The 26,344-nt window shown below is 41.6% G+C and overlaps 1 protein-coding gene across 1 annotated transcript; it reads right to left on the bottom strand.

The window, feature by feature from the left end:
- Nucleotides 1-26,344, bottom strand: MORC2 (MORC family CW-type zinc finger 2). The gene is made up of 26 exons (XM_083373873.1): nt 25,987-26,344; nt 23,104-23,157; nt 22,958-22,992; nt 21,567-21,635; nt 15,468-15,558; nt 14,864-14,972; nt 14,594-14,753; nt 14,359-14,470; nt 14,076-14,201; nt 12,113-12,192; nt 11,736-11,818; nt 10,620-10,705; nt 9,560-9,700; nt 8,822-8,976; nt 8,559-8,687; nt 7,965-8,070; nt 6,842-6,971; nt 6,075-6,149; nt 4,932-5,333; nt 4,464-4,613; nt 4,177-4,231; nt 3,596-3,737; nt 2,708-2,929; nt 1,627-1,720; nt 932-1,120; nt 1-393 (listed from the first exon to the last, which is right to left on the bottom strand). Exons 1-26 carry the CDS (start codon nt 26,049-26,051, stop codon nt 325-327), a joined length of 3,129 nt encoding a protein of 1,042 aa, XP_083229999.1. The 5' UTR covers nt 26,052-26,344; the 3' UTR covers nt 1-324.

Here is a 26,344-nt window from a genome sequence, read left to right as displayed (position 1 = left end):
TAAAAGCTTGCTCCATGAAGTTATATTTTATTGGGGGTGGGCTGGGGGTGGGTTTAGGTTTGTCTTTTTTTTATAACAAATATCTATAAACAAAAGGTTAGAAACCTTAACAGTAACAGTTGCTAATTTCATTATATAAAAGAGGGGAAAAAACGAACATGTTCAACACCGACGTACTCAACAAGGAACACAAGTCTCTAAAACCACGGCTTCAGCTCTGTCCATCAGCCTGCGCTGCTTGTTCTACACCTATTGGAGACCCAATGGACCCAGTAACCGCATTGCTGTCTGATTTCACGCTTTTGCTGGACTGGAGCATCATCATCAATCTCCTCTAGCGATGAGGTCCTCAATATAAGCATCCAGTTCGTCGTCTGAATTGAAATCAATATCCTGAAAACAGCAGAAAAAAACTCAGCCCACATAATGTTATCTCTCACGAACAAAAGGCGCAACAGTGACTCTTAGTAATTTCAAAAACACAATAAAGAATTTGGTAGACGACGCCACCCTGAGAATCCAAGCCAGGGGTCTTCAAACCTGGCCCTTTGATGACTTGTGGACTTCAACTCCCAGAATTCCTCACACGTGCCTGGCTGAGGAATTCTGGGAGTTGAAGTCCACAAGTCATCAAAGGGCCAGGCTTGAAGACCCCCCGATCTAAGCTGATATTTGTAACGGAAGTTGGAGAGTTGCTCATTTCCAATGTTTTAAGACTGTAATTCTTTTGTTAACTCCTTATTACTGTCTGTAATTACTGGATACATCTCAGAGAAAAGGCGATTCAAAGCAGCTGTGATCCATGCGCAAAACCTCTGCGGGTCTTTGACCGTAATAAAGATTTGATTTGAGAGCTCTGGGATGGGCTGGTTTTGCACATCTTGAGAAAGAGCTCAAAAACATCCAGGCTGTTACCTGAGGCCACACTTACTTCTTGCACTTTCTGGAGCAGAGCGACAATGTTTGTCCTCAGCTTCTGGAGCTTCTCATTCGTCTCTCTGACCTTCTGCTCTAGGTGGTGAACTTTCTCCTCGTAGGCCTGGATCTGACCGTTTGCACGGGTCTGATAGGAGTTGCACAGGTTCTGCAGACCCACCTCGTATTGTTTAAAGTACTCTTTCTGTGGAAACGGAGACACGGAGGAGAACATCCCAAGGTTATAAGGAAACAAGGCAAAAAGGGTTCAATTTGCTCCAGGCAAGAAGAGAAAGACACTAATTATTGTACTTCCAATCAAACCAGCCCCGATTATTATTATTATTATTATTATTATTATTATTATTATTATTATTATTATTATTATTATTATTATTATTATTATTGCATCATGTTGAGTAACAAACAGGTGAAGATTATGTAGAATTTTGGGGAGAGGGAAGTGTACCATTTAATTACATTCTATAAATTAACAAACGAATTTTAATGCAGGGATTCTAACTTCTTCTTTTTTGCTATTTTGCACCTGTTTTAGGAGCAGAGTTCACAAACATTAAAGGAGAGGGCGATGGAGGCGATACCAAACTTCTGATTCCAAAAATCTACGTCTCGTTAAAAAGAACCCGGTGTATATCTGGGGAGGTAATTGGTTGTAGCACGTGCATTTTATCAGCTGAACAGAGGACTCACCAAAGGGAATGCCACCAACTCCTGCAAGCTCATGGAAGTCAAATCCTTCTTGGAAATGGGGAAACTGGGGGGCAAGAAATAACGCAAGCAATTCCTATTGAAGCAAAGAGAAGACAGGCAAGTGCAAAGCAGAAGTCATTTGTCAGTTTGTCAGAATGTCATTTGCAGTTAACAACCCGCACGCACACACGCACGCACACACACACACACACACACACACACAAAAGCATAGAAAACGGTACTGGGCATAGAATTCAAACATGAATATTTAGCTCGTCTTACTTTTTTTTATTGAAAGGAGGTTTCTAGACATATTAAGCAAAAGCCCTGTCGACAAATCTTTTAACGCTGGGAAAGATGGAAAGAGGACAACGCAGCCAAGTACATAAGAGATCTGATCGGTGTATACAGTGGCGAAGGGTGTGCCGCTGGAAGACCTTAAGGGCCAAGATGGGGAAAGGCTATCTTTGAGATGGGTCCATTTAGGTGGTTGCTGAGTTGACACCAACTCGATGGCACATAATCAGTCAATCAATCAAAATATGCATTCAGCGTTTAGTGGGGGGTCCTTGGTGCTCTCTGAGATGGCTTATTTTCCTGCAGACCCAAACTAGGTAACATCACCAGCGCTAGTAAGGAGTGGGCTTTGCTGTCGGTTTATATTCTTGCCCTATCAGTGTTGGTGGGGGGGTGGTCTTAAAGAGGTTCTTAAGAGGTTGGGGCTGCTTGCTGCTGGCGTCTTTGGCAGTTATCGGGGTATATTGTTTACGTGGCTGTCGTCGTGTCAACCCCGAGCTACAAATATTCTCCTTTTACGAACGTGTTTAGTGTCTTGCTCTTCCGCAGGAACAGAATACATTACCTGAGTTAAGTCGAAGAAGTTGGCCGATCCAAATGATTGCAACATTAAACGGGGATACAGCACCCCCCCACACACACACACTGGCCTCTGTTCCAGTAATGAAATCTGAAAGGCTGCTTAATGTTCATTCGGAAACGCAAAGTGAGAAGGTGGACGTATCTGCTCGAGGGCCAAATTAGGACCACCGCGAGAACTGGCTTCACAACACTGAACACTCACCGTAGGGACTGGGCTAACAAGTCCGCATTCTCTTGTCTGTTGTCGGTGGTGTCCGGCTCCGTTTGGCCACCGTCAGAGGTAGAGGGCTCAGAAGGAATATCCAACTGCAGCTCCAGCTGTTCTTCCTGGTCCTGTTGCTGCTGCTGCTGCTGCACAGCTGGAGGTTGGTGTTCCGGCGAGGGGGCCCTCATCAAACGAACTTCCTCGCTGCCTTTCTCTACCCTGAACGAAGCAACGGGCACATCACAAGTTGTTTGCCACTCTCAAAAGTTTCCCCCAAAACTGCCTCTTTTCTTTTTTCCCCCCTGACAAAGAGCTAAAACAATTAAAACACTAAACACAACTCTTTACGGTCCACACTGTGCCAAGTGAAAGACTTTTAGGCCATAATGTTGCCAGAACGCATAGGTTTCTCCATTTTGCTCCTGCGATGATGATGTGGTGCTTTTTAACGACAAGCGTCATTCCGTACGCCAGTCTAAAAGCGGTTCTGAGATTGGCTCAAATTGTTAACTGTGTGTGTGTGTGTGGGGGGGTCGGCATGATGATGAGATACTCCAATCAGACTGACCAGGGGGTGGGGGGGGTTGTGTGGATAATTCTGGATCTCGTCCTTGAGAAATACTTCTCTTGATTCGCGCGGAGAGCCTCTTAAGTTCAAGAGAAGGCTACTTTGTCCAAACTGAACCCGAAACACCGCACAGCCTATAGGCGACATGAGCCAGCGAAGACCCAACGTTGTCGGCAAGGAAGGACAAAGGAAGCCCAGGGCCATCTGACCTGCTTCCAAGCAAGTGGCTCCATCCTGACCATCGCGCAAAACCTCGAATGCCTCAGCCTCCCAAAGACCCTCCCTTATTGCTCCAGAATCTGTACGTTAAAAATTACCATCGGTCCCTTGGGGTAACATCAGTTGGGACGTAATCAAATTTCACCTTCCAACGGACCGTCTGCTTGCCCACCTCGACGGTTGTAATTCGGCCCGTGAACCACTCCTTGTTTACTCGGACCTCCACGTGCTGCCCTTTATCTGAGAGAAGCGAGAGGCGGCTCAAAGACCAGCAAACAGCCCTGGCTGACAAATGCGCAGGATTCTGGCCCTCTCTACATTCTTGCACTAAACGGCTGCCGCAACAGAAGGTGGAAGTTCAAAACATACAATCTTTTTTTTTTAATGTCCTACAACTGCTATCGGTGTCAGGGCACTTCCTTTAATGCACTGAACATGAGACTGAGGGGTTGGGTAATGGAATTCGCAGGGCAAAGCTCGCTGGGCCGCCAAGGATAAGGAAGGGATGCCAGGAGCTAAAATTCAGCAGCCTCTGGAAAACCACAGGCTCCCCGCCTCTCGCTTAGCGATCCTGTTAGCAGACAGAGGTGAAGAAGAGTTTTCCCGTGGCGGATATAATCTCGGGGTGATTTATCTCTCTTTAAAAACACTGCAGGTGCAAGACAGCCAGCCAAAGTACCTTTCTGTGCTCTTCTCATTTCTGCTAACTCCTCTTCTCCCGCGCTGTCCGTCAGCTGAAAAGCAGGGAGAAGCCAAATATATCCAAAAATCAGTAACCGTCACCATGTACTTTACATACCAAAAATTCAGAATACCACCCAGAACAGAAGTATAGTTTCTCGAGGACCAGATGCTGGGCACTCCCGCAACGCATGTCCACCTGGTATCTACAGAGAGGTGGGACAGTCACAGAAATTTCTAGCCAGAGGGTTCCAGTCCTACTTCCAACCGGACCGGCTGACTTACTTCTACAACCACCTCACTCGAGTCTTTCTTCTCTTCCTTCACTGTCACAGGCTTGCCTGGCTTCCTCTTCTCTTTTCTCAGTCCAGCCTCCTCCTCCTCCTCCGTGTCTTCCTCCACCGCGCTAATGCTTCTCTTCCGGGAACCGGAAGCCTGCGGAGATGAGACACTGCCTCACATATCTTAACGGTCAACGTTTTGGTTTTTTTCTGCTTCCAAGCAGCTGCCGAGTTTAGGAGTAATTCAATAAGGTTAAGGATGGCAGGATAGCGTAGTGGGCTTTTTGGATACTTTTCAGATCGTCATTCCTTTAAAAATTAATCAGAATCGTTTTGGTGAGGGTTCTGGGATGTTCTGGAAACAAGAGGCAGTGGGCGTTCATCATACAAAGGAAGCAACAATCCCACCTACGCTCCCCACCCCCCTAACCTCGCAGTTTTATTTTTATTTTTAGGGAAAAAAAGTTTTCACCTGGGCAGGCTTGATTAAGGCGGGTTTCTTTGGTGGAAGCAGCACCTTTAAGTGTTTCGGACTGGGGGGTCTGTGTTGGCTTCTGGCATTCTGAACAGGCCCAGAGGACATCTTTCCAATCGATGCAGCCTTGGAGAGAGGCATCACAAAGGGGGACGGGGGACACTTCCGAGAAGCTTCCAAGTGGTGCTGTAACCTGGAAAGGTTGGACTCTTCCTGATGCGCCATGTTCTGTGGCCTGGAGCAGCTGATGGCTGGTTGGGGTGGGTGGCCCTTCTTCTGAGAGTTGAGGGGCCTGGAAGGAGATGGAGGAACGGGAGGCCTACGTGCAGCAGCGTTCTTGATCACATCGGGCAGCGGAGGAGATCGTGGCCGCTGGGGTTTGCTGAACAGGTCCACGTTCTGCCGGGACATGATGAAAAGACAGGTAGTCCTCAACTTTAATGGCTTTTTAGTGACCACCCAAGGTTAAGATTGAGGTGAGTGTGTGGTACTTGCAACTGGTCAAGCGTTCTGGCCGTTGTAACATGCTCCAGGGCCATGTGAGCAAGATTCAGGTATTTGGCAACTGCTTTGTACTTATAACAGTTGAAGAGTCCTCCTGTGGTCGCCATTTGCAACCTTCCCTGCTGGCTTCCCACAGGCAAAATCAATGGGGAAGCCGGTGGAGAAGGTCCCAAGTCACTCCTGCTGTTTTTTCCCCCCCGAGGAGCCCCACTAGGGAGTACAAGACCTCTACTACCTACTCTGTAGCCACTGCCTCCACCCACGCTCTGCAGTGCCCATCTAAGGCTCCACGGGCCTGCCCGCCCTCCGTAACGCCTGTAGCTCTTAGCAGCCCACCTGTGCTTCATAGTACCAGCCCACAGCATCTTTATCCCCGCACTAACTATGCACTCCTCTGTACACTGTAGCACTATCTGTCATGCTCTTTGTCTGGAAATCCTGCCTCTTCCTGCAGAGTTGAGGGTTACAATGGCAACCGGATCCGCTCTCACTAAACCACAAAGAAGTGGCCTTGTATTGTGCAACCAAGTTACTTAGCGATGAAAATTCCAGTTCCAATCGCCATTTCGACTGGATGACTTCTGGTATAAGAGAAGAGAAGAATTCCAGAAACAGCAGTGGCTGGAGGGCACTTACCTCTAGCATAGGCTGGGCGGTGACCTCCAGAGGCAGCTTCTTCAGATCAGCATAAGAACGCACTGGGGTAGTTTTCTGGACAGAGCAATTGGAACAAAGTATTCATTTATTTATTTTACCCGCCTTTATTATTTTAACTCAAGGCTGCAGAAATATAGAATACTCCTGCCTCCTCTTTTTTTTTCTCCTCTTCCACAACAACAAGCCCTGTGGGTGGGTTGAGCAAAGATGGATTGGTTCCAGCCAACTTTCCTGCTTAAAAGTGGGACTAGAACTCCTGGTTTCTAGCTTGGGACCTTAACCACTAGACCAGCAGTCTTCAAACTTGGCCCTTGGATGACTTGTGGACTTCAACTCCCAGAATTCCTGGCTTTCTAGCCTGGGACCTTAACCACCAGACCAGGGGTCTTCCAACTTGGCCCTTGGGTCTTCCAACTTGGCTCTTGGATGACTTGTGGACTTCAACTCCCAGAATTCCTCAGCCAGGCACGCTGGGAGTTGAAGTCCACAAGTCATCCAAGGGCCAAGTTGGAAGACCCCTGCACTAGACCAAAGTGGTTCTCTAAAGTACTCTCTTATATAGGTGCATGTGTTTCTGAATTAGCGCAGAATGAAAAGGTGTGTAGTAGCATTTGTAGTAGTGTGGGTGTATGGACGACTTTGGGCTCTTGACAGGGAACTTCTGCAAATTATTTGGCAGAGTGAAGCCCCTGACATGACGGGAGACCAGACCGACGAAGGCTATCTAGCCCAGCATGCAGACTGACCTGCAAGGCCTCCAGTTTCTCCTGCTGCTGGCGAATTTTATCGGTCAGCTCTTTTTGCTTATCTTCCTGTGTCTTCTCTTTTCTCAAGAGTCTGAGAGGGACCTTTTGCTTCTGCTCAGGAGCTTCACACCTGTCAGAGGAAGGGGGGGGGGGAAAGCAAAAGAAAGCTCGGCAGTGTGAAGAAAAAGCACACATGGGTTTGAGCTACGTTAGCAATGCTGAGATGAAGATTCACACCAAAGGGCTGCTTTGAACAAACAGGGCACACTGCTTATCGGAATCAGAATTCTCTTATCGCAGTAGCCTTCAAACTACAGATACACCCAAGAAGCCCTTCCTAATGTGAAAAATCAGCATAAATCCCATTAATAGGTTTCCTGTGTTAATTTTGCAATAATGCATTTAATACAACAGAAACAAAAGCTAAATCTTGACGACTCTCACAGAACTTGGGCTTCTGGGGAACACAGGTTGAATACCGTGCCTCTATTATTATCATCCGTGGATTTGCATCAGGATTGTCGCTTGCACTTTGTAACTATTTTACCAAAATCTCTCTCGGATTCCTTCCTTCTGTCTCAAGAGTTCCTTGGGCAGGCAGATATAGTAGTGCAAACTAGCCTCCTAATTATTCTCCCAATGTACTATACGTAGTTATGAGGATTGCCATACAATACATCCATCCATCCATCACAGGTATAATCATCATTTGGCTGGATTCATGTTCTGAGCATCAGGGATTGGCACAACTAACCTTCACCAGGCAATCACCAGGAATCAATACAAATGATTTAAAGGCAAACCCGAACCCCCACCCCCCAAAAAACCACGGGAAAGAACCACAGCTAGTAGATGAATTGTACAACTTGTTATAATGTTTAGAGAGAGAGATGTGGCGCACTCCATGGTGCATGGTATGGCCTGGCTGTAAGATTGAACTAATTTCTTCTCTTCCTTTATTTCTTAAACTCTTTGACTTGCTATTTTTTTTGTTCCTTCTGAGCTTTATTCTCTCTCTCTCTTGATTCTGTTTAATAGGAGAATAAGAAGCATTATTCAACTTACCCGGTGCCCTGTTGTAAAGGCAATTTATGATTTAAAGTGCTTTCTGATTTTTACCCACCTGTCTTGTTCAAGATCTGGGTTCATGGCACATATCCAGGTATCTGGGTATTCTTGCTCCACAGAGCTGAGCTGGAATGGGAGCGTCCGCCACTTCAAACACACATCTGTCATACGAGGACATAACATACAATTGGCATGCTGAAAAGTCTGCTGAATGTAAGACACCTGTACACAGATCTCTCAGCTAAGGTACTGAGAATGCAATAATTGCCAACTGTCGTATACATTTTTAGCCTGGAGGACATGGACTTTTCTCCTTCATGGACTTGCCCACTACTGTTGTGCAAAGAGTATGTAACACCAACGGTCCCTGCCCGGAATTCGATCCTGACCGGCTGAAGGCCGACTCAGCCTTCCATCCTTCTGAGATCAGTAAAATAAGGACCCAGATTGTTTGGGGGGGGGGGGGGGGACGGCAGCAGGCCGACTCTGTAAACCGCTTAGAGGGAGCTGTAAAAACGCTGTGAAGCAGTATATAAGTCTAAGTGCTATTCCTATCGCTATTTTTGCCATTTGGGTGTGACAGCTGGCTTTTGCTCAACAGAGCTGCTTTTGGACCCCAGAATACAGGAAACTTCAATTCACCACTTACCACATTGAATAGTAGTTGGGATCTCCATGGCTCTCCGCCGTTTGTAACGCAATTCGTTTGATGGAGGCTGGTTCCAGTTTGCAGATAGGTAGCCAAAATCATCCCAAAACTTGCTAATGCCTTTCTGAGCTGGATGTTTTTTTTTTAATTTAAATAATAAAAAGTCTTTTACAAATGAACAAATTTATCTGTGTCCATAGAGTTTCTTTCCCTTTATTCTTCCTCCTTCCCTGCCCCCCCAGATTCTCCCCATAACTTTTTACCAATCTCAATATCCTTCCAATATTGAGCCAAGTGTTCTCCCATCGCTTTCAACAAGTGCCGATATTCTTTTGCGTCTGCAAAATCCTGCTTGTTGTGTGTCGGCTCCAAAACAAGATAGGGCACATCCACTACGCCAACCACTCCGCCACATGCCCTATGGAGAAGAAACGGGGGGGGGGGGTGTCACATTTGGTGGCAACAATCCGACAGCCTGATGTCAGAGAAGGAATACGGGAAAGATGGATCCCCACTAAAACAAATAGGGAAATTCATTGGGAGTAGCCGGACCTGAATTACAGGTGGTCTCAACTTACGAACACAACTGAGCCCAAAACCTCCGTCGCTAAGCGAGACAGTCGTTAAGAGAGTTTTGCTCCATTTTACGGCTTTTCTGTTACGATTTACAAGTGTAACTAGTGAGGGATAAAGCCAATATTGGCTTATTGAGTTCTTCAGCCAATATCACCCATTTGCATTTAAAATCCAATAAAGCTTGAAGTGAATTGGTGTGCTGTAGCTGAGAATAGCCACTGCAAGGGGACGTATTTTCCGGCTAGTTCCAAAAATCTACCCAAACTTCTAAGCACTGGTTCGAATGGGACTGAAAAAAAAGGATTTTTATTACAAAGAGTGTCTCTCTGTCCTGTATTACGCAGAAATAAAGAGAGATGGTCCCACTTTGTCTAAAAAGAGGTCTTCTGTTATAAAGGTATGGGGAGGTCTCCATGGGAACTCACATGCCGCCTTCCAGCTGTGGGCCCACCTTCTCATACATCTTAATCAATCGACTGCAGTTGTAGACAAACATCCCGTCCAGATGGCGCTGCTCTATGTTCACGCCAAAAATGAAGTTCAGTTCTTTTGGCTCTTTTAGTGCTCTGCAAAGCAGGAGATCAAGTCAAAGAAAATCTGTGGATGTTTATCTGGGGAACAGTGATTACAGCACTGACTCGCAAGATCGCAGTTCCAATTCATGCTCTTTTATGAAGTGAGGTTCAGCCAGTCTCTCAACTACCTTGTAGGGATAAAAGCAGGAGTAGGACTGGGAGAATATACAAAAGCACCCATGCAGCATCGGTCTTAAAACGACCATGCCTTCATGGATCATGGGGCCGCCCTCGGGTTGTTTTTTTTCTGGGCCCTGCAATCGTGTTCAATAGCGTATCAATAAATATTTCAATTCTATACCCAAGCAGCGTTTCTCAAAAACACTGCATTAATTCATTTAATACAAAATTTCCAAAACAACATCTGTACACCCACAAAAATAACCTAGCTAAATTCAGGAGTTCACAGAATGTAGTATTTGGAAACGAATGACCTTGGGAGATAATCTAATCCACCCCCTTGCCTTTTCAACAATCCACTACTACATCACCGCCAACAGGTGGCCATCCAGCCAAAGTTTTGATGCCTCCAGTCTCATAAAGCATTCTATTCCATTGCTGAAGAGCTTTTCCTGATAGGAAATTTTCCTAGTGCCCAATCAAAATTTACCTTTTAAGGGCACTTAAATACAATTTAAGCCCTCTGCTTCTTGTCCTGTCTTCTGCATAAAATCTAACAATTCACCCCTTTAAATATTTGACAGATATCTCCAATCTTTTCTTTTCCAGGCTCAGCATACAGGCTCAACAGGTTTCCTGCTGCTAAGAAAGTTGCTGAGTTTTGCCACATTTAACAGTTGTTAAGTGAAGCAAAGAATATAAATAAAATGAAGATATTTTCACTTCTTTAATGGACCACTTATATGAAAGAGAAAAAAGCAAGAAACACGAAGGAATCATTATCACTCACCGTTGTTTTGCCTCCCTGATCCTCTTTTTAACATCTGCCTCTTTGCGCACTGTTATTGCTACGTCTTGAGCCTGGCGCAGCATAACCTACAGATATATATATATATATATATATAAGGTAAAGGTAAAGGTTCCCCCGCACATGCGTGCTAGTAGTTTCCGACTCTAGGGGCCGGTGCTCATCTCCGTTTCAAAGCCGAAGAGCCAGCACTTGTCCGAGGACGTCTCCGTGGTCATGTGGCTGGCATGACTAGACGCCAAAGGCGCACGGAACGCTGTTATCTTCCCACCGTAGCGGTCCCTATTTTTCTACTTGCATTTTTACGTGCTTTCGAACTGCTAGGTTGGCAGAAGCTGGGATGAGTAACAGGCGCTCACTCTGTTACGCGGCACTCAGGATTCGACCTGCCAAACTGCCGACCTTCTGATCGACAAGCTCAGCGTCCTAACATACATACATACATACGTGCATATACATACACACATACACATACATATATACACACACACACATATATATACATATACACATATATACGTATATATACAAAACCTCAACTTAAGCAGTGAAGTAATATAATTGTCTGCTTAATATTCATGTCCTTATAACAACAGCTTGCTCAAGGCCTTAAGCTCTGATAAGAGCAGTGGGGCTGAGTACCGTTGTCTGTTCAGACTATAGCTGCAATTCAGAAAATCCAGTGAAACATATTTGTTCCACCAATTTCAGGGGGGAAAAATCACACATCTGGAACCAACAAGCGTTTAAGCATTCACAATTTTGTGGAAATAAATAAGTGTCTTATGCAAGCTAAATGACTTCTGCTGAAGTTTCAGAATGTTAAGCGCTCTCTTCCTGCTTCGGACGTGCAACATTTTTTTTCAAATAGTAAGAGGCAATTATATAATGGTCATACGTGTGCACATATGTACACCTACATTACTATGGCTCATCAGAATAGATATACCAGCAAGTTGGATAGTGAGCCTTTAACCTTTGTCTTCCCAAACTACGAAGCACAGCCAGCGAATTCCTTTGTTGAGCTCAAGAATATTTCTCTGGATCTCTTCTGGGATACCGAAATTTCACATTAGTAGTCAAATAAAGTGTATTTACCCTGGACTCCCAACTCAGGTCTCCTCCCAGCCGTAGTTCCAAAGCTCGAGCTTTGCTTTCTGCTTCTCGTGCCTTCTCTTCCACTGTAAGAGAAATTAATCTTCAAAGAAAATGTACACAGGTAGCCTTCAAAGCTAGGATGGAGCAGATTTACAGCCATTTCCTACCGGCTCCCAGAACGTGTAGGAAACTTCCAAAAGTTGCACCGCCTTCGGAAAACCAGTGCAGCTTCCTAAAAGCAACACAGCTTGGCGAGCCATATGTGGGAACACAGTGCTGTTTGCACGCAGTATTTGCGTGCAAAACATGTACACTCGGTTTAATGAAGCTGTTCACGCTGCAATGGATTTCCCATTCCTTCCTTTTCGGGGACTCACCAATCCGAGCCATATGCTCCGCTTTCTTCACTTCTTGTTCCGCTCGAGTCTTGAAGCGCTTGGATGTATACTTGTACATCCTACAAGAAGTTGCGGAGAGGAAAAAAGAGAGGGAATGTATTAATACCATCATAATCCTGGGAATTCCATAAGGCTTCCATTTCTTTGGGATATATAAAATAAAGCAGCAGTCCAATTTCTTAAAATGTATGCCCAGTTGAGATTGTATCAGTTCTCATTCAGTTAAATAAATCAGGCATCATGCGATTATAACATGCTCTTTTATGTCCACATTCTCCACTAACTCGGCTTGTTGGAAGCTGGTTGGGAAGCACGCAAAAGATGGTGGTCCATCCTGAAATGCTCCACTTGCCTCCGCTCCGGGCTAGTAAAACAGGATAAGAGTGGCCAGCAGTACAATTAATTCTTACTTTCTGATGTTAATCCTGAAATAACACATAAGATTGCCCACTTTTGTGTGGTGGTATATAAAATTAGACAATGAATTATTAAGAGCAATTGAACTTGTTTGAGTAGGGAATGGCTTTGCCTCAGCGTTACCCACTGGTCATTTTTTTATGTCGGCTACTGTACTATATTTTCCTCAGATCTGGGTTTGTTCCCAGACTTGTATGTTTGTCGAGCCCGTCATATTTTTTTTTGCTGTTATAATTTCTTTTATACTAGGTTCTCATGTTTCACTTTTGGAGTGGGTAGCCATAATAAACTTTAAGTTATAACCCTTTCTTCTTATCTTAAAGTTTCAACCATCATGGATAGAAGACAGCTCCGGCTTGGCTTCAGGGTACTTTGGGGCCCTCTTCTCTTAAATCTAGCAGGATAACCTTTGAATTCTTAATATTGCTGGGAGAATTAAACAAGTTGGCAACAGAAATTCCACATCAATTCATCATTTTCAACTGATATCTTCCTTGTGATGCACCCTTGTCATTGTCCGTCATCTATTTGCTAAGCAATCTATCTCAAGAATTCACAGAGGAGCGGAGTAGTAGAAATTACACATAGAAGACTACTTCATTGCAAGCGTTGCTTTGATTCGGGAACGTGCGTCCCAACTTTTTTGCAAAAAGGTATGGAGGCTATCAGGTCTCATTAGTATAGGTTCCTCTTAAGCAAACAGGAAATTGACTTTCTCCAGAAACAGTTAGCCCTAACCCAATCATTCCTGACCACGAGTGCCTCCTTTGAGAGACTGCCAATCCATGGGGTCTTCAGCCTTGGAAACAAAATGCGGCGGTCTTGAAGTTGAGAGAGTTATGCAAATAGAAAATGACTGCAAAGCTTGGAAGCATTGTTGTATGTAAAAGTCATGACTGTAGAGATCTAAAATGGAACACTGTCTGCCTCGAGGGAAATAAAGTGTGGAATTAATGGAGAACAACAAAATAATCATTTTCAAAGACCACACAAGAGCAGAGTCCTCCAGCCCATTTTCCAGGAGGGTCATGAGAGTCCAGAGATATCTGAAGATGCCTCTTTTAGTACGGGGTGGGGGTGTGACACACCCGCAGGGCAAAGATTGGCATTTGTTTGAATTTTTGACAGGCTACGCCCAAAAGGTTTGCCATCACTGGTATAGTTGGATTTGCTTGAGTTGGCTTTCAAAAGAAAAAGGGGATTCCAATTTTTAAATAGCACACACACAAGTGCCCAAATACAAACTGCATAACTGTCAATAATATTAAAAGGAATACGAAGAGAAGAAATGATACAACAAGAAAACAGAGATGGTTATGTTACATCATGAGATGGAAATGTTTTGGAAAAAATACAAGCTAAATTTGAAATAGGTTGTGACGAGGGGAGCCGAGACGAGGTCTGAAAGATTGGCAAAACCAAAAGGAGGTTTCAACTGGACATTCATCTGAAAAATTGAGTTTTCTTTGATATCTACTCAAGACAAAAACGGCTGGCTATAAAAGAACTTGACTATGCGTCATACCTAGGCTTGTATAAGCAGCAGGAGAGGCGTTTAGTTTGTACTTTGTGGCCATGGATGAAAATACGCATTCTGGGATCAATGTAGAGCACAGCAGTGTATGCACGGAAAGAACGGCGTTCTGGCTTCCTGAAACAGAACATAGGCTTATAGATCATAGCACATAAACCTAAAAATGTTCTCTATCATACTAAATTCATCATCTGCAGACTGAGTGATTAACAGCATGCAAATTATATTATCCTTGATTAAAAACAGAATAGATTGCCAACTCTATCAAACCTACGTTCCCTCTGGTGGAGTTTCAGCCATCTGGATATCTCGCGGATCAGAGGTCACATCTAGCTCAGGTTCACCATTATCCATCAATTTGAGATTGAAGACAATCACCAAGGTCCCTGAAGTAACAGACACAGTGTTAGTAACTCTCTCGTGCGAGCATTCTTCCTTTGAATAGATAGCCACATGCACTGGGTCTCTCGGGAAAAGAATACTATCCTTAAGTACGCGGAATACACTACCTTTCTCTCCAAGAATCTTGTCAAACTGTTGCATCACCTCTTGCTCTGATTTGAAAGGAGAATACTTGTAAATCAATTCCGTCTCAATGGAAAACTTTTCCATGTTGTCTGTCAAAGGCTCTCTGGTGCGGACATTCCAGGCAGGCAGTGGAACAATCACCTGCAATTTAAAAAAAAACCAAAACCAAAACCCGCTTTAGAATAATTCTATTTTGATGGTCTTCCAAAAATGGTGCGTTCTCTATTTTATTAAGGCAAATGCTTGCAAACCTCATCAATGCCTTCCTCTTCGTGAAATGTGCGAGACAAGAAGAGACACGTCATAGTGTTTTCCTTCTTCGTAAAGAGGATGAAATCTTTGCCAATCCGCATGGATCCTCTGCAGAAAGATTTCAGTTTACGGAATATATTGAGTGGTACTCAAAATCAATCCTTTCATGGTATACTGAAAACCACAAGGCAGGGAACAAGCTTACTTTAATTAACTGAAAATCCTGTTACCTCCGGAGATGGCTAAACTAAACATTCAGGAAAGTGCAGTTTCTTCAAAACAATGAAATCTATTTGGAATCCAAGTACAGATTATAAAGACATCAGGTCTTTCAATTTAACTGAAGATCTTTGGATGCAGATACTCTTTCCATTGTGCTTTGGGACAATGTAGTTTGGAAGACTTACCAATGGTCTTTGTTATTAAGTAATAACATATTAAGAAATAAGCTTTAAGCTTCTGAAAACAGAGAGGCACGTAGCTGCTAATTTTCACTCTTGACAAAATGCTTCTGATTAGGCCTTCGTAAGTAACTTTTTCTTTTTCTTTTTAGCATTTTAATGAAACAAAAAGTATTTGGGAGACTAGACTCCGTATACCTACGATTTTAAGCCATTTCCATATTGTCCAATCTGTGTGGATTCTGGTGACCGTTTAGCAGATTTACCAAACTGAATCACACTTGCAGCGTCATCTGAAAGTAATACAACAAAATGAGGAAGGAAAAAAAAAACCTCAAGAATACATATATTTCTAGCTCCTTCCCTAAAGCTCCAGATAAAAGAATTCTTCCAGGTAGGTTTCAATTTTCACAATCTCTGTTCAGGAGGAGTTATGTGAAAAGGTAGAACAGATTCACAAAGTCAGTTGGGAAGTTTCTCGTCTTCGGATGACAATAAGCTCCAAACCAATCGTCAATAATAACAAAGATATAATTGCTAGGCATTTATATTATATGGTAAAGTGGATGTAGTTGCAAAAAAAATATTGTTTGATGTCCAGCCACATAACATGTCCACAATTAAAGAGATCATGGATTTTTAAAATATTAAAGTATCTTTCATCATATTAGTGTTATGTAATTCTTGCTTCATAGAACCTAACTACCTACCATAGGTCATAATTTTAACAACATTTTTTGTTGAATAAACCAGGGTATAAGACGTACTATAATTTCTGTATGAATCAAAAACTCCAAGCTAACTATCCAATAATCGGTATTTAAACTGGAGGTAAACGCTGCTAACATTGGAAGTTCCTGCTTTGTCAACTGATGAAAATGCAGCCATTTTCTCTATTTCTTTAACATGCTTTTCCTTTCTTTAGAAATTAAGTGCAGCAGAGAGGGGGGGAGAATTGGAACGTAAGCTCAACTAGCCATAGCCATAACATAACGCTGTGGTGGGAACCCAAGGACAAGCTGATAACATTTTGGCAGGCTGTAGAGCTAAGGAGAAAGCCCACACTTTAAGCTAATTGAGGAATGATTTATGACTGTTTATTGTGGGTGGGAATTGCACTTTGTTACTTTGTAACAGGGGGAAGGGAATTTAGTTTTGGGGTTCAACTATGTAGTGCCGATACTTTGTTTCCCAAATAAAAAGTTTCTTCAAGGTAAACAATGCCTCAAAGTTCTTTTGAAGGGTTTCATCTGTTGGAATCATGACACTAGTAGCCACTGATAACACTCCACAAATTTCTCTCATCCCATTTTAAAATCAACTTGTTGATCAAGGCTTATTTCAATGCATGGAACAATTTCTGTAACAGTCTGCTCATTATTTCCTGCTCACCTAATTATTTTACAGGTAGTCCTCTGCTACCGGCTGCTTGTTTAGCAACGCTTCAAAGTTATGAAGAAACTGAACATATCAGATTTATGACCCACAGTCCTCTTACGTTGTGGCTATCATAGCATTCCCAGAGTCACGATTGCAGTTTAGATGCTTGGCAACTGGTGCACGTGTACAATGGTCCTGTGGTCCTGCAACCTCATGATTGCTATTTGTAATATTTGCCAGTTTTTGACAAAGCCAATGGGGAAGCCGGAAGGAAATTGCAAGCTGCAGTCAACGCATTTAACAACTGTGGTGATTCACTTAACAACTGCAGCTGAAAAGTACATCATAAATTGATCACATGATGTTTCTCTTTATGACTATGTAGTTTAGTGACAGAGTTGCTGGTCCCAATTGTGGTTAAATGAAGACTACCTTATATAGCCTTCAAGTTCTGATACAAAGAAAAGATGGTATCAAAGAACATATTTCAAGAAAACAAGTTTCAGCCAATATCAATGGCAATTCACAATGCCATAAACCAGGTAGAAAGTAAAAAAATACAGGTCTAGTAAAAGTTTGCCCTTTCCAAGGCATAGGACTGTCAACAGTTATCAAGTGTACAGCTTTTACAAGATATCCAATTGTAGCTGTATTTTCCACTCTTTGGGCACTTGTGATATGAAACTGTACGAAAAATCCAAGATAACAAGGAAGATGGATCAGGCAAACATAATAGGCAGACTCAAGGCACTCAGGTGAACAAATCGGTACCCAGGGCTTTGACAGTTTGAAAGTTATGTTGACTAATTTGCCGAACATTTTTCCTTTTGCCAAATGGCTCTAGTAGACTGACATGTCTTTCATTACTGGCAAAGGGTACACATTCTCCACACAAATCCCATTCAGGCAGCAGTTAATTAACAGTCTTAGAGAGCCATCCTTTTTCTCCCAAAAGAACACTGGTGCGACAATGTACGATTTTGCTGGCTGGATGAAACCCCTGGCCAAGTTCTTGTCAATAAAAGCTCTGAGCTCTTCCAACTCCCCTGGTGTCATCGAGTAAAGTCTAAGCTTCAGTAGTTTGGTCCTGGGTAAGATCTTGATCACAAAGTCTGTGGTCGATGTGGGGGGGGGGGAGTATGTTAGACTCCCATTCACCTCCCATTTAGAAGGTATGCCACTAATTGCTTCTTTCCACTCTTCGGTTGAAGCCAGGCTTTCCCCTTTCACTTTCTTAATGAGAGGCATGTGGTTACTTAGTTTCACTTCCTTTGGGGCTTCCTGCTCTGGGTTTTGCCGGAGAATTTTTAATACATTTCACTTTCAGTCTATGGACAGGTTCCTGCACCTCAAGGAAGCCACTGTTAGTTCTATGCAGATTGTCACTGCGATTAGAGGGTCACTTACCATAGGGTTATCTTCTTTTCCGCTGCTGCTGTCTTGCTCCAGCTTCGGGCCTTTGATCAGAGTTCCCTCACCATCGCTGGTCAATGGGGTTGAACTCTACAATCTCAACCCCTCTTAGTGATCCCTCTCAGCGTTTAAATGTCACTTTAGTTTTCTTGGGAGCTTCACGGGTGGCAACTGATGTTTGGCACTGGGAAGGACAATGGCTTGGTGGCCATCTTTGCCATATTGGAAACATTCCATATTGTAAAGCCTAGGGCTGCCTCCCCTTTTCCATCCAGAATGAATCCTTCCTCTTTGGGGTGTAAGGATTTTGTTGCTCCCAGCCAGCGCGTTCGTGAAACGTTGCAAAGTCAATCACCTCATCAGCCAACTTGTACCACTGGCAGAGGGTTCTAGGTGCTCCTCATGACAGACAGATGTAGAAGATCTCATGGTTTAATCTTTCTCGGAAGTCTTCAATCAGTATTGCCTGGGGCCATCTACTAGTCAACTGGCTAGGTTCTGTAATTCTTGGATGTAGGCTGCAACGGACCTCTTCCCTTGCCTGAGCCATTTTATTCAGATCATTGCCTTTTGTTGCCCAGGGTTTCCTTGAACCTCTGCCTTAGGGCCAGCATGAAGTTGTCGAAGTGGTGTAGCTCCTCAGCATTTTTTGAGAGGTCTCCAAACTTTGAGCATTACGACCTTCTAAAATAACACACGAGTATGTGGAAGCTTCCATCATACAACCATGATCCCTTACAATTTTAAACAATAAAACTTTTTAAATAAAAATATGCAAAAATAACTGAATGAATAGGTAAATGATAATTAGCTTATTTTTGTATAATTCCTGAAATCTGGTTTTCACTTCGAAGATAACCACTCTCGTTCACCAAAATCAAGGCAAACAAGGGTATTTGCTTTAAATCAGCTTCTCTTAAACTGTAACAGATTTTTAAAAATGGCAGGTTTTCTCTCTCCCAGCACTACTGTTCTCAGGTAACAAACATAGTTTGCCTACTTTTTCTTTCAGGCTGGTGCTTGGTGTTTGTAAACCCCTCTCTAACTTTTGCAATAAATTCCTTGCAGTCTCACAGCAGTTTTTTCCCCTTCAGTTGTAATTTCTTTTAAATGATTGAAGGAAGTTTAACATGGATGGCTGAAGCTTGAACAAAAGTTTCAATATTGCCTTATTTGAAAGATAAGCATTGTATTTTGAACACATAGGCTTCATATATGGCTTGGACTGGTTTGTGTTCAGCATACGTTTGTATTAAATTGGTAAACTCATTGAAAAAAGACCTTATGTGAACTCCCAGTATATTGAGAATTAACACTTTATGGCAAAATTATCCTTCACGTCCAGTGTGACTCCTGGTGATTTCACAAATATGTCTACCTAGTTTTCTTGAGACAATTGTGAAAGTGAATCATCATTGCTTTCTTCCAGGATGCTGTTTTGGCTTCCCAGTCCACGCAACAACCCTGGACTTCCCTGGAGTTCTCCCATCCAGCCACTATGTTTAGTTTCCAAGTAGAGATAATATCAGTCAAATATTGTCTCCAACTGATAGTTCATCCTTTGAGAGGTCCTTAGTGCCCTCTGAGCTTGTTTTCTTGCAATGTTTCATTATCCAAACTAGGTTAATATCATCAATGCTAGTAAGGAGTGTTGTTTGCTGTCAGTTTATATTCTGGTGGCTTGCCATCAGTGTTGGTGGGGTGATCTTAAAAATTCTTTGGTTGGGCTGTTTATTATTGGCTCTTTGGCAGTTCCTTGACTGGGTTATTGCTTACTTGATTGTTAGTCTGATTTCAATCTTAATCTATGATGATCTGGGTGTTGATTGCTGGAGAGATGCTTGGGTCTTTTTGTTCCTTTTTGGGATGGCTGATTGTCTCTTTTGCATATAGATGTTGTTAATGTCTGTGTGTCTATTGATTCCTAATTTGTTGGAGTATCAGGCTTCTAGAAATTCCCTGGTGTTTTTGGACTTGGCTTGGTCTAGGATTGTCACATTTTCTCAATTGAAACTTCTAACAGCTAGTTGGTGTTCATGGATGTGTTCTGCCAGTCTTCTGCCTATTTGTCCTACATAGTGGTTGTTGCAGTTCTTACAAAGTATGTTGTAGATCAGAGGCCCCCAACCTTTTAGGCATCAGGGACCGGTTCTGTGGGGAGAAGTTTTTCCGTAGGGGGTGTAGTTTCGTGTGCTGCCTGTATCCCATGGATAGGGCTTTGCTTGTTTGCACAGCCCTGTTTCCGACATGTCACGGCCCAGTGCTGGTCCATGGACCGGGGACCTCTGTCGTAGATGATTCCTGTTTTTTCTTCTAGGGTTGCTGGGTTTTTTGATTTGCTTAAGATGTTTTGAAGTGCTTTAGTCAGCTTGTGTGCTATGCTAATTCCATGTGGTTATAGTAGTCTCTTGGTGGTTTCTGAGATATTCTTGATGTACAGCAGTATAATTCTTTTTAAGGTTTGTCAGGGACTTTTTGATAAAAGTTGTGTGGATATCCATTTTGTTGCAATAGGTTGTATAGATGCTCCATTTCCTTTTTCTGCTGTTCCGGGTTGCTGTAATGCATTTGGGCTCGTCTAAATAAAGTCTTTACGTAGCTTCTCTTGTGAGGGGTTAGGTTGTTGCTTTGCTAACTAGTGGTTTTTTTGTACACTTGCATAGTTTGCCATTGGGGTCTCTGCTGATCAGATTGTCCAGGAAGGGTACCGAGTTGTTGTTTTCTTCTTCTCTAGTAAACTGGATTCCTTTAAAAATGTTATTGGTGGTTCTGTGAGTGTTCTCTAATTGGTCGTTTTTTATTATGAAGATATTGTCTATATATCTGATCCATATTTTTGGTTGTGGAAGTGTTATGGCTTCTAGATGTTGCATGACGACCTCCACTATGGCAAACTGTTTTCATTTGTCAGAAAATGAATATAAAAATACCATCTTCTGTATCTTACTGTCTGTTTTCTGCTGTCCCTGGAAAAATCTAAGAGTTCAAGCTCATGATACACAGTCCTTAAAACGTGATGCTTCCTAAAATCATTCACAGAAAGAAACTAATCATCTGGAGAAACCTGTCTCATAAATATTGCTAATTTAAGTCACGTAAGTATTTTCTTATAAATTTTCTGGAATATTCAACTTCAGACTATTTAATAACAAAGATTTATCGTATGAATACACAAATTCGTATCAAATTATCACTAATATGACAAGCCAAAAAGTATAAAGTTTAAGTGTGTGATTTGTGGGCAGATGTACAGGATTACCAAGTTACAATTTTTCATAAAAGCACCATACTTGAAATTTCAATTGAATCACCTTTGAAATGGACCTTCAGAGCATACTAATCAACAGATCTTAAAATACATTTTTATCATTCTGCCTTTGCTGACTTCACAAATATTCTAACAAACTTTGGTAAAACATAATGGATAATTCATACATGATCTACTGTAATGTCAATTTCAAATATTCTTTCTCTTTCTCTTTCTCTTTCTCTCTCTCTCTTTACTTACTTGGGTCCATTCCAGCTCCATCGTCCAAAAAGCACAGCATGAATCCACCTCGAAGGTCTTCACGATTCTCTATGAGAACAGAACACTTAGAGTGACGGGTCTAAAATCCTTTTATATTAGGAATAAAAACTGCCATGGCCAGGATTCAGTACTTAAACTTGTTCCTGATTTCATCCTGTATTTTCAAGCAAGACCAAAGGCAGTTCCATATTTGGAAAAAAGAGGTCGTGATCAGGAAATCATCCATTAGCATTGCACTATGCAACTTCATCCCTTCTCAGCTCCAAGCTGGTGAGATCTTCTCATCATAATTGCATGAGACTGAAGGAATATCTGCTGTAATAAGCAGATCTATAAAAGCCAACTAGTGCCACACTGGGAAACAGATGAAAATTTAGAAATATATGGAACAAAAGAATATTAGAAGCTCTCTTAAATTCAATGAAATAATTGGAATTAGATAACTACCGGCAGCTTTTAGGCTTATTTAATATGTAATGTTGGGAAAGAACATAATGATGTCAGCTGCATCACCTATGGTATATATATGTACCAGTTAGCATTTTGATAAAGGTCACATGGAAGTCTTCCTCATGCCAGAACAGTAATATATGAATGAGGGAGATGAATAAATACAACTGTAAATACACTATTACATAGGATATTAATTTCAACTCTGTAAATATGATTTTATAAGCCACAAAGTCTTATTTTATAAATTTATCAATTATAAACATAACAATTTGATCATTCAGAGCAATAGTCTTGTAGCACAAAAGCTGCACATTATATTATTCTTTATTACTTTGGAACAAAAACATTTTGTTATTATCTGTTCTTTCTCATTCCCCTGTCCAGTCATGTCTTACTCTAGGGGGCAATGCTCATCTCCATTTCTTAGCTGAGGGAACCAGCGTTGTCCGAAGACATTTCCATGGTCATGTGGCCAGCATGACTACAGGTGGTCCTCAACTTATGACAATTGAGCCAAAATTTCTGTTGGTAAGTAAGACATTTTAAAGTGAGTTTTGAGCTACAATTTTAATTGCAACTTACTTTGTCCAAAACAAGTAACTTTAGGCATATTCTTATATGAGTTGCTTTGACCCGTTAAAATATTAGCAAAGCCAATAATCAAACTATTTATCATACACTGTATCATATTTCATTGGTACAACAGCTTCAAGAACTAATGAAATGAATGAGTTCAAATGCTTTAAAGTTTATGTAAGGGCCCGGGAATAAAATCAGTGAACAGAACGATCATTTAATCCTTTCCTAGTTATCATTAAATATGTACATATTCTTTGTGTTCCACCCATTCCAGTTTCAAATCTACCTTCTGTGTTCTATGAATATCTGGCAAGTTGTAATGAAAAACTTTAACTTACCAGTAAAGATATCTATTCTTGTGGCATTTGCGTCTCTATAAAACAGCAATAAGGAATTGGTTTTAGTAGAGGATGAGCTATCACACACTGAATAATGCAAGAAAACAAAATTTAAACCTAGTAAGTTATTGTTTTATGAACATTACCTTGCATTATCTACAAGCTCAGCAAGGGCTCCAAACAAGAATTCGTGTGTGGTTCTGCAATGCCAAACAGAATCGGTAAAAATCTAGGAAGCTGTGTACATATACATTATTGACCTAATTTATAACAGTTTCTTAAATAGGCCCAGAAAATTACATAAAATTGTCCCTCATAACAGAACAAATTCCTAAAATTAACTAGGATGGCAGCATATTTTGTACTTGCTAAAAAGACAAGATATTGCAAGAGTACAATTTCAACAATTATAAATTAAACAATCAAGAAAAGAGACCTTTTCCAAAGTGAATCAAATGTGTAAAACTATTAATAATTCAATCTGAAATTGTTCTTGATATATGTAGCATTAAGAGATCACTTTTCTATAAAAGCGGATTTCCTAATTTCATAATCTGTTTGTAGGAAATTCTGAATCCCTTTGGTGACGCAAATGTTCAGAAATACATGTTAATAACTATTCCTAACCCAGAAAATTAAAGAAAATTTTATATTTGCACTTGTAACAATTCAATGCTAATCCATTAGGTAGAATCCCATTTTACTATTCTTAGCCACTAATAATAAATCCTCAAAGTAGCATCTACATTAACTATAAATGGAATAGTAGTAACTTTTAAAACCACTTTTACTACTTTTGAGTTCCTAAGACTTTAATAAGGCAATGGGGTACAAAGTCCTATCTTAGGCCCAGTACTTTTCAATATCTTCATAAATGACCTAGATGAGGGAATAGAAGGGGAACTCATCAAATTTGAGATGACAATAAGCTGGCAGGAATAGTCAACACTGAATAATCTTGTTTAAATTTAAATAAAAGTTTGAAGTCAAACACTGTACTTGTTATTTTCCTCACTATAGCTATAATCCGAGTTTGTTCTCAAAGACAACTGAAACATAGTACATAGTCCTTGACATACCGCTACAATTGAGCCCAAAATGTCCACTGCTAAGCAAAAGTTGAGTTTTCCCCATTTTATAACCTTTCTTGCCAGTTAAATGAATTGCTGCAGTTGTTAAGTAACATGGTTGTTAAAGTGAATCTAGCTTCCCAATTTTGCTTCAGAAGGTTGCAAGAAGTGATCACATGACCTAGTTGCCAGGCGGCTGATTTTTGATCACGTGACCATAGAGCTGCTGCATAACGGGTCTTAAGTCACTTTTCTCAGAGACATTGTAACCTTGAATGGTCACTAAAAAATGGTTGTAAGTCGAAGACTAATCCAGTTTCTCCTGGTTCTGAATATCAACACTTTTAATGTTAGCCTTTAAACTGCTCAGGGACCATTCTGCAAGACTAATCAGTTGTACAATTTCAGCAATTTCTACATTATACTAAAATCAAAACATTTCAAATATCCTATAAGGAAACCACGTCCTGATTTTAACATGCCAATTCTGCCAGATTTCAAGCATGACAATTTGAGATTCTGTATGAAGATTAAGTGAAAAACATACTGCCTCATGTTGCTCCATGATCATATGTGAATATCCTTGCTTAGAACAGAGAACAAGGCCATGGACCTATATCACATTATCATAGCTTCCCAGATTGGAAGTCACTTTTCTTCTTTAGCCAAAATTTTAAAAATTCAATCCAACCTTATATTTATCAGTTTTTGCCATGGAAAGTGACAAATCTATGTATCAAAGATTCCAGAGATTCCTATTATCGTAATTGCATCTTGACTGAAACAAGGAGATTCTAGGAATATACCATTGTCATAAGTAAGATCTAAGCAAATTAGCTCTTTCATGAATAGAATTGCAAGATGTCACAAGCTTCACATTCAATAATCATCTCCGCATCTTTCCCATCAGGACTGTCACGTTTGCTTAGAATTTTTTACTCCGCAATAGGCAATATTTCTCTTTTCTGCAAAAGAAATCCAACAAAACTGTAGCTAAAGAATTCATGCTTCTTTCACATGCATCCCAAATACACATCATATACGCTGTTCTTTTTAGAACTATTTTATTATTAGTCCATTCTATGCCGCATTCTGTAGTTTCTGCACCACCAAATTGTGGGAAGTTTTTGTCACACCTTGGCATCCATTGTCTCTTAAATGCTTTCTTGACATGTATTCAGAAGCTGGTGTATCTTCTTGTTGATACAAGTACTCTAACTAAAAACAAGATGTAGATATTCAGCTGTGGAGTAGTGTAGCTTTTTGCAGTGTAATATTACCAAGAACCTTCAGCCATTTATAAATCAAGTCAATCTCAAATGGCAGCAGTTAGATTTCTGTGCAAGTCAGTCTCTTCACTCTTCGTTATTTGTGTTCTTGTGGATTAAAATCTTCGGTCAAATTCTCTAACTTCATCTTTAGAATAGGATACTAAATTAGTAACCCATTTCTCATTCCAATATAGTGAAAATACTTACCTACTTCTTGTTATTTAAAAGCTATGCTTCCTGATGGATCAGCGATCATAGGCTTGCTTACTGAATATCTTTACGGAATTGTCCATACTTTTTTGCTATCAAAACCTTGTTAGCCAGAATAGCTTATGGTTATGTTGATTTCAGAGACTGCATCAACCTTGTTGCTCAATTCCATTATTGCATCACCTTTTCAAATCCTGTTTTCCGTTCCTTGAACAAAAAGCACTTTTAAAAGGTCCAAAAGAATTCCTCGGGATCCAGTGAATCCTTGACTGGAGAGCAACTTCAGCTAGCTGATTCGTGTCAAAAATTCCAAGCAGCTTTTCATGCATTTTCTGATGGCCCACGAGGATGATTAGCTTCTACCCAATGAGGTGGAGTTTTTTTGGATTAGTGCAGTAGTTATTACCAAGGTCCAAGGAAGAAGAAATCTCTTAATGCTACATTTGGTAACCCACAGCCTTCTTCCCTTCCTACTCACGAGTTAGTGTGCAGATATTCGAAAGTGAGCTGGGCGCGTTGCAGGCTGCTGTAGTTGGAGGCCATGCTGGTGACAGGCGCCCCTCCCCCCAACCCCCTTCCTCTGAGGGAAAAAGCGGGACACGCCTGCCTTTTCTCAGAAACTACCTCTGCTCGACTCAAGCCCAGCGCCTTCCAGCCCAGAGCCACATTCTTCGCTCATCTCGGTGCTCCCGTTCGTTGACCCCCTCCCCCACTCTCCGACCGTTATCTTCCGTTTCAAAGGCAGCGCTGTCCAATCCAACCCCCTCCCGCCTCAATTCTCCACTGCCGTCGGCTCCCCCTTTCTCTTTCTCCTCACGCTGAGGGAAATGACCAAC

Source organism: Vipera ursinii (genome assembly GCF_947247035.1).
Source record: "Vipera ursinii genome assembly, chromosome: 14".
Classification (NCBI taxonomy): Eukaryota; Metazoa; Chordata; class Lepidosauria; order Squamata; family Viperidae; genus Vipera; species Vipera ursinii.
The sequence above is the reverse complement of the archived record's forward strand: the minus strand, read 5'-3'. Positions and strand labels throughout refer to the sequence as shown.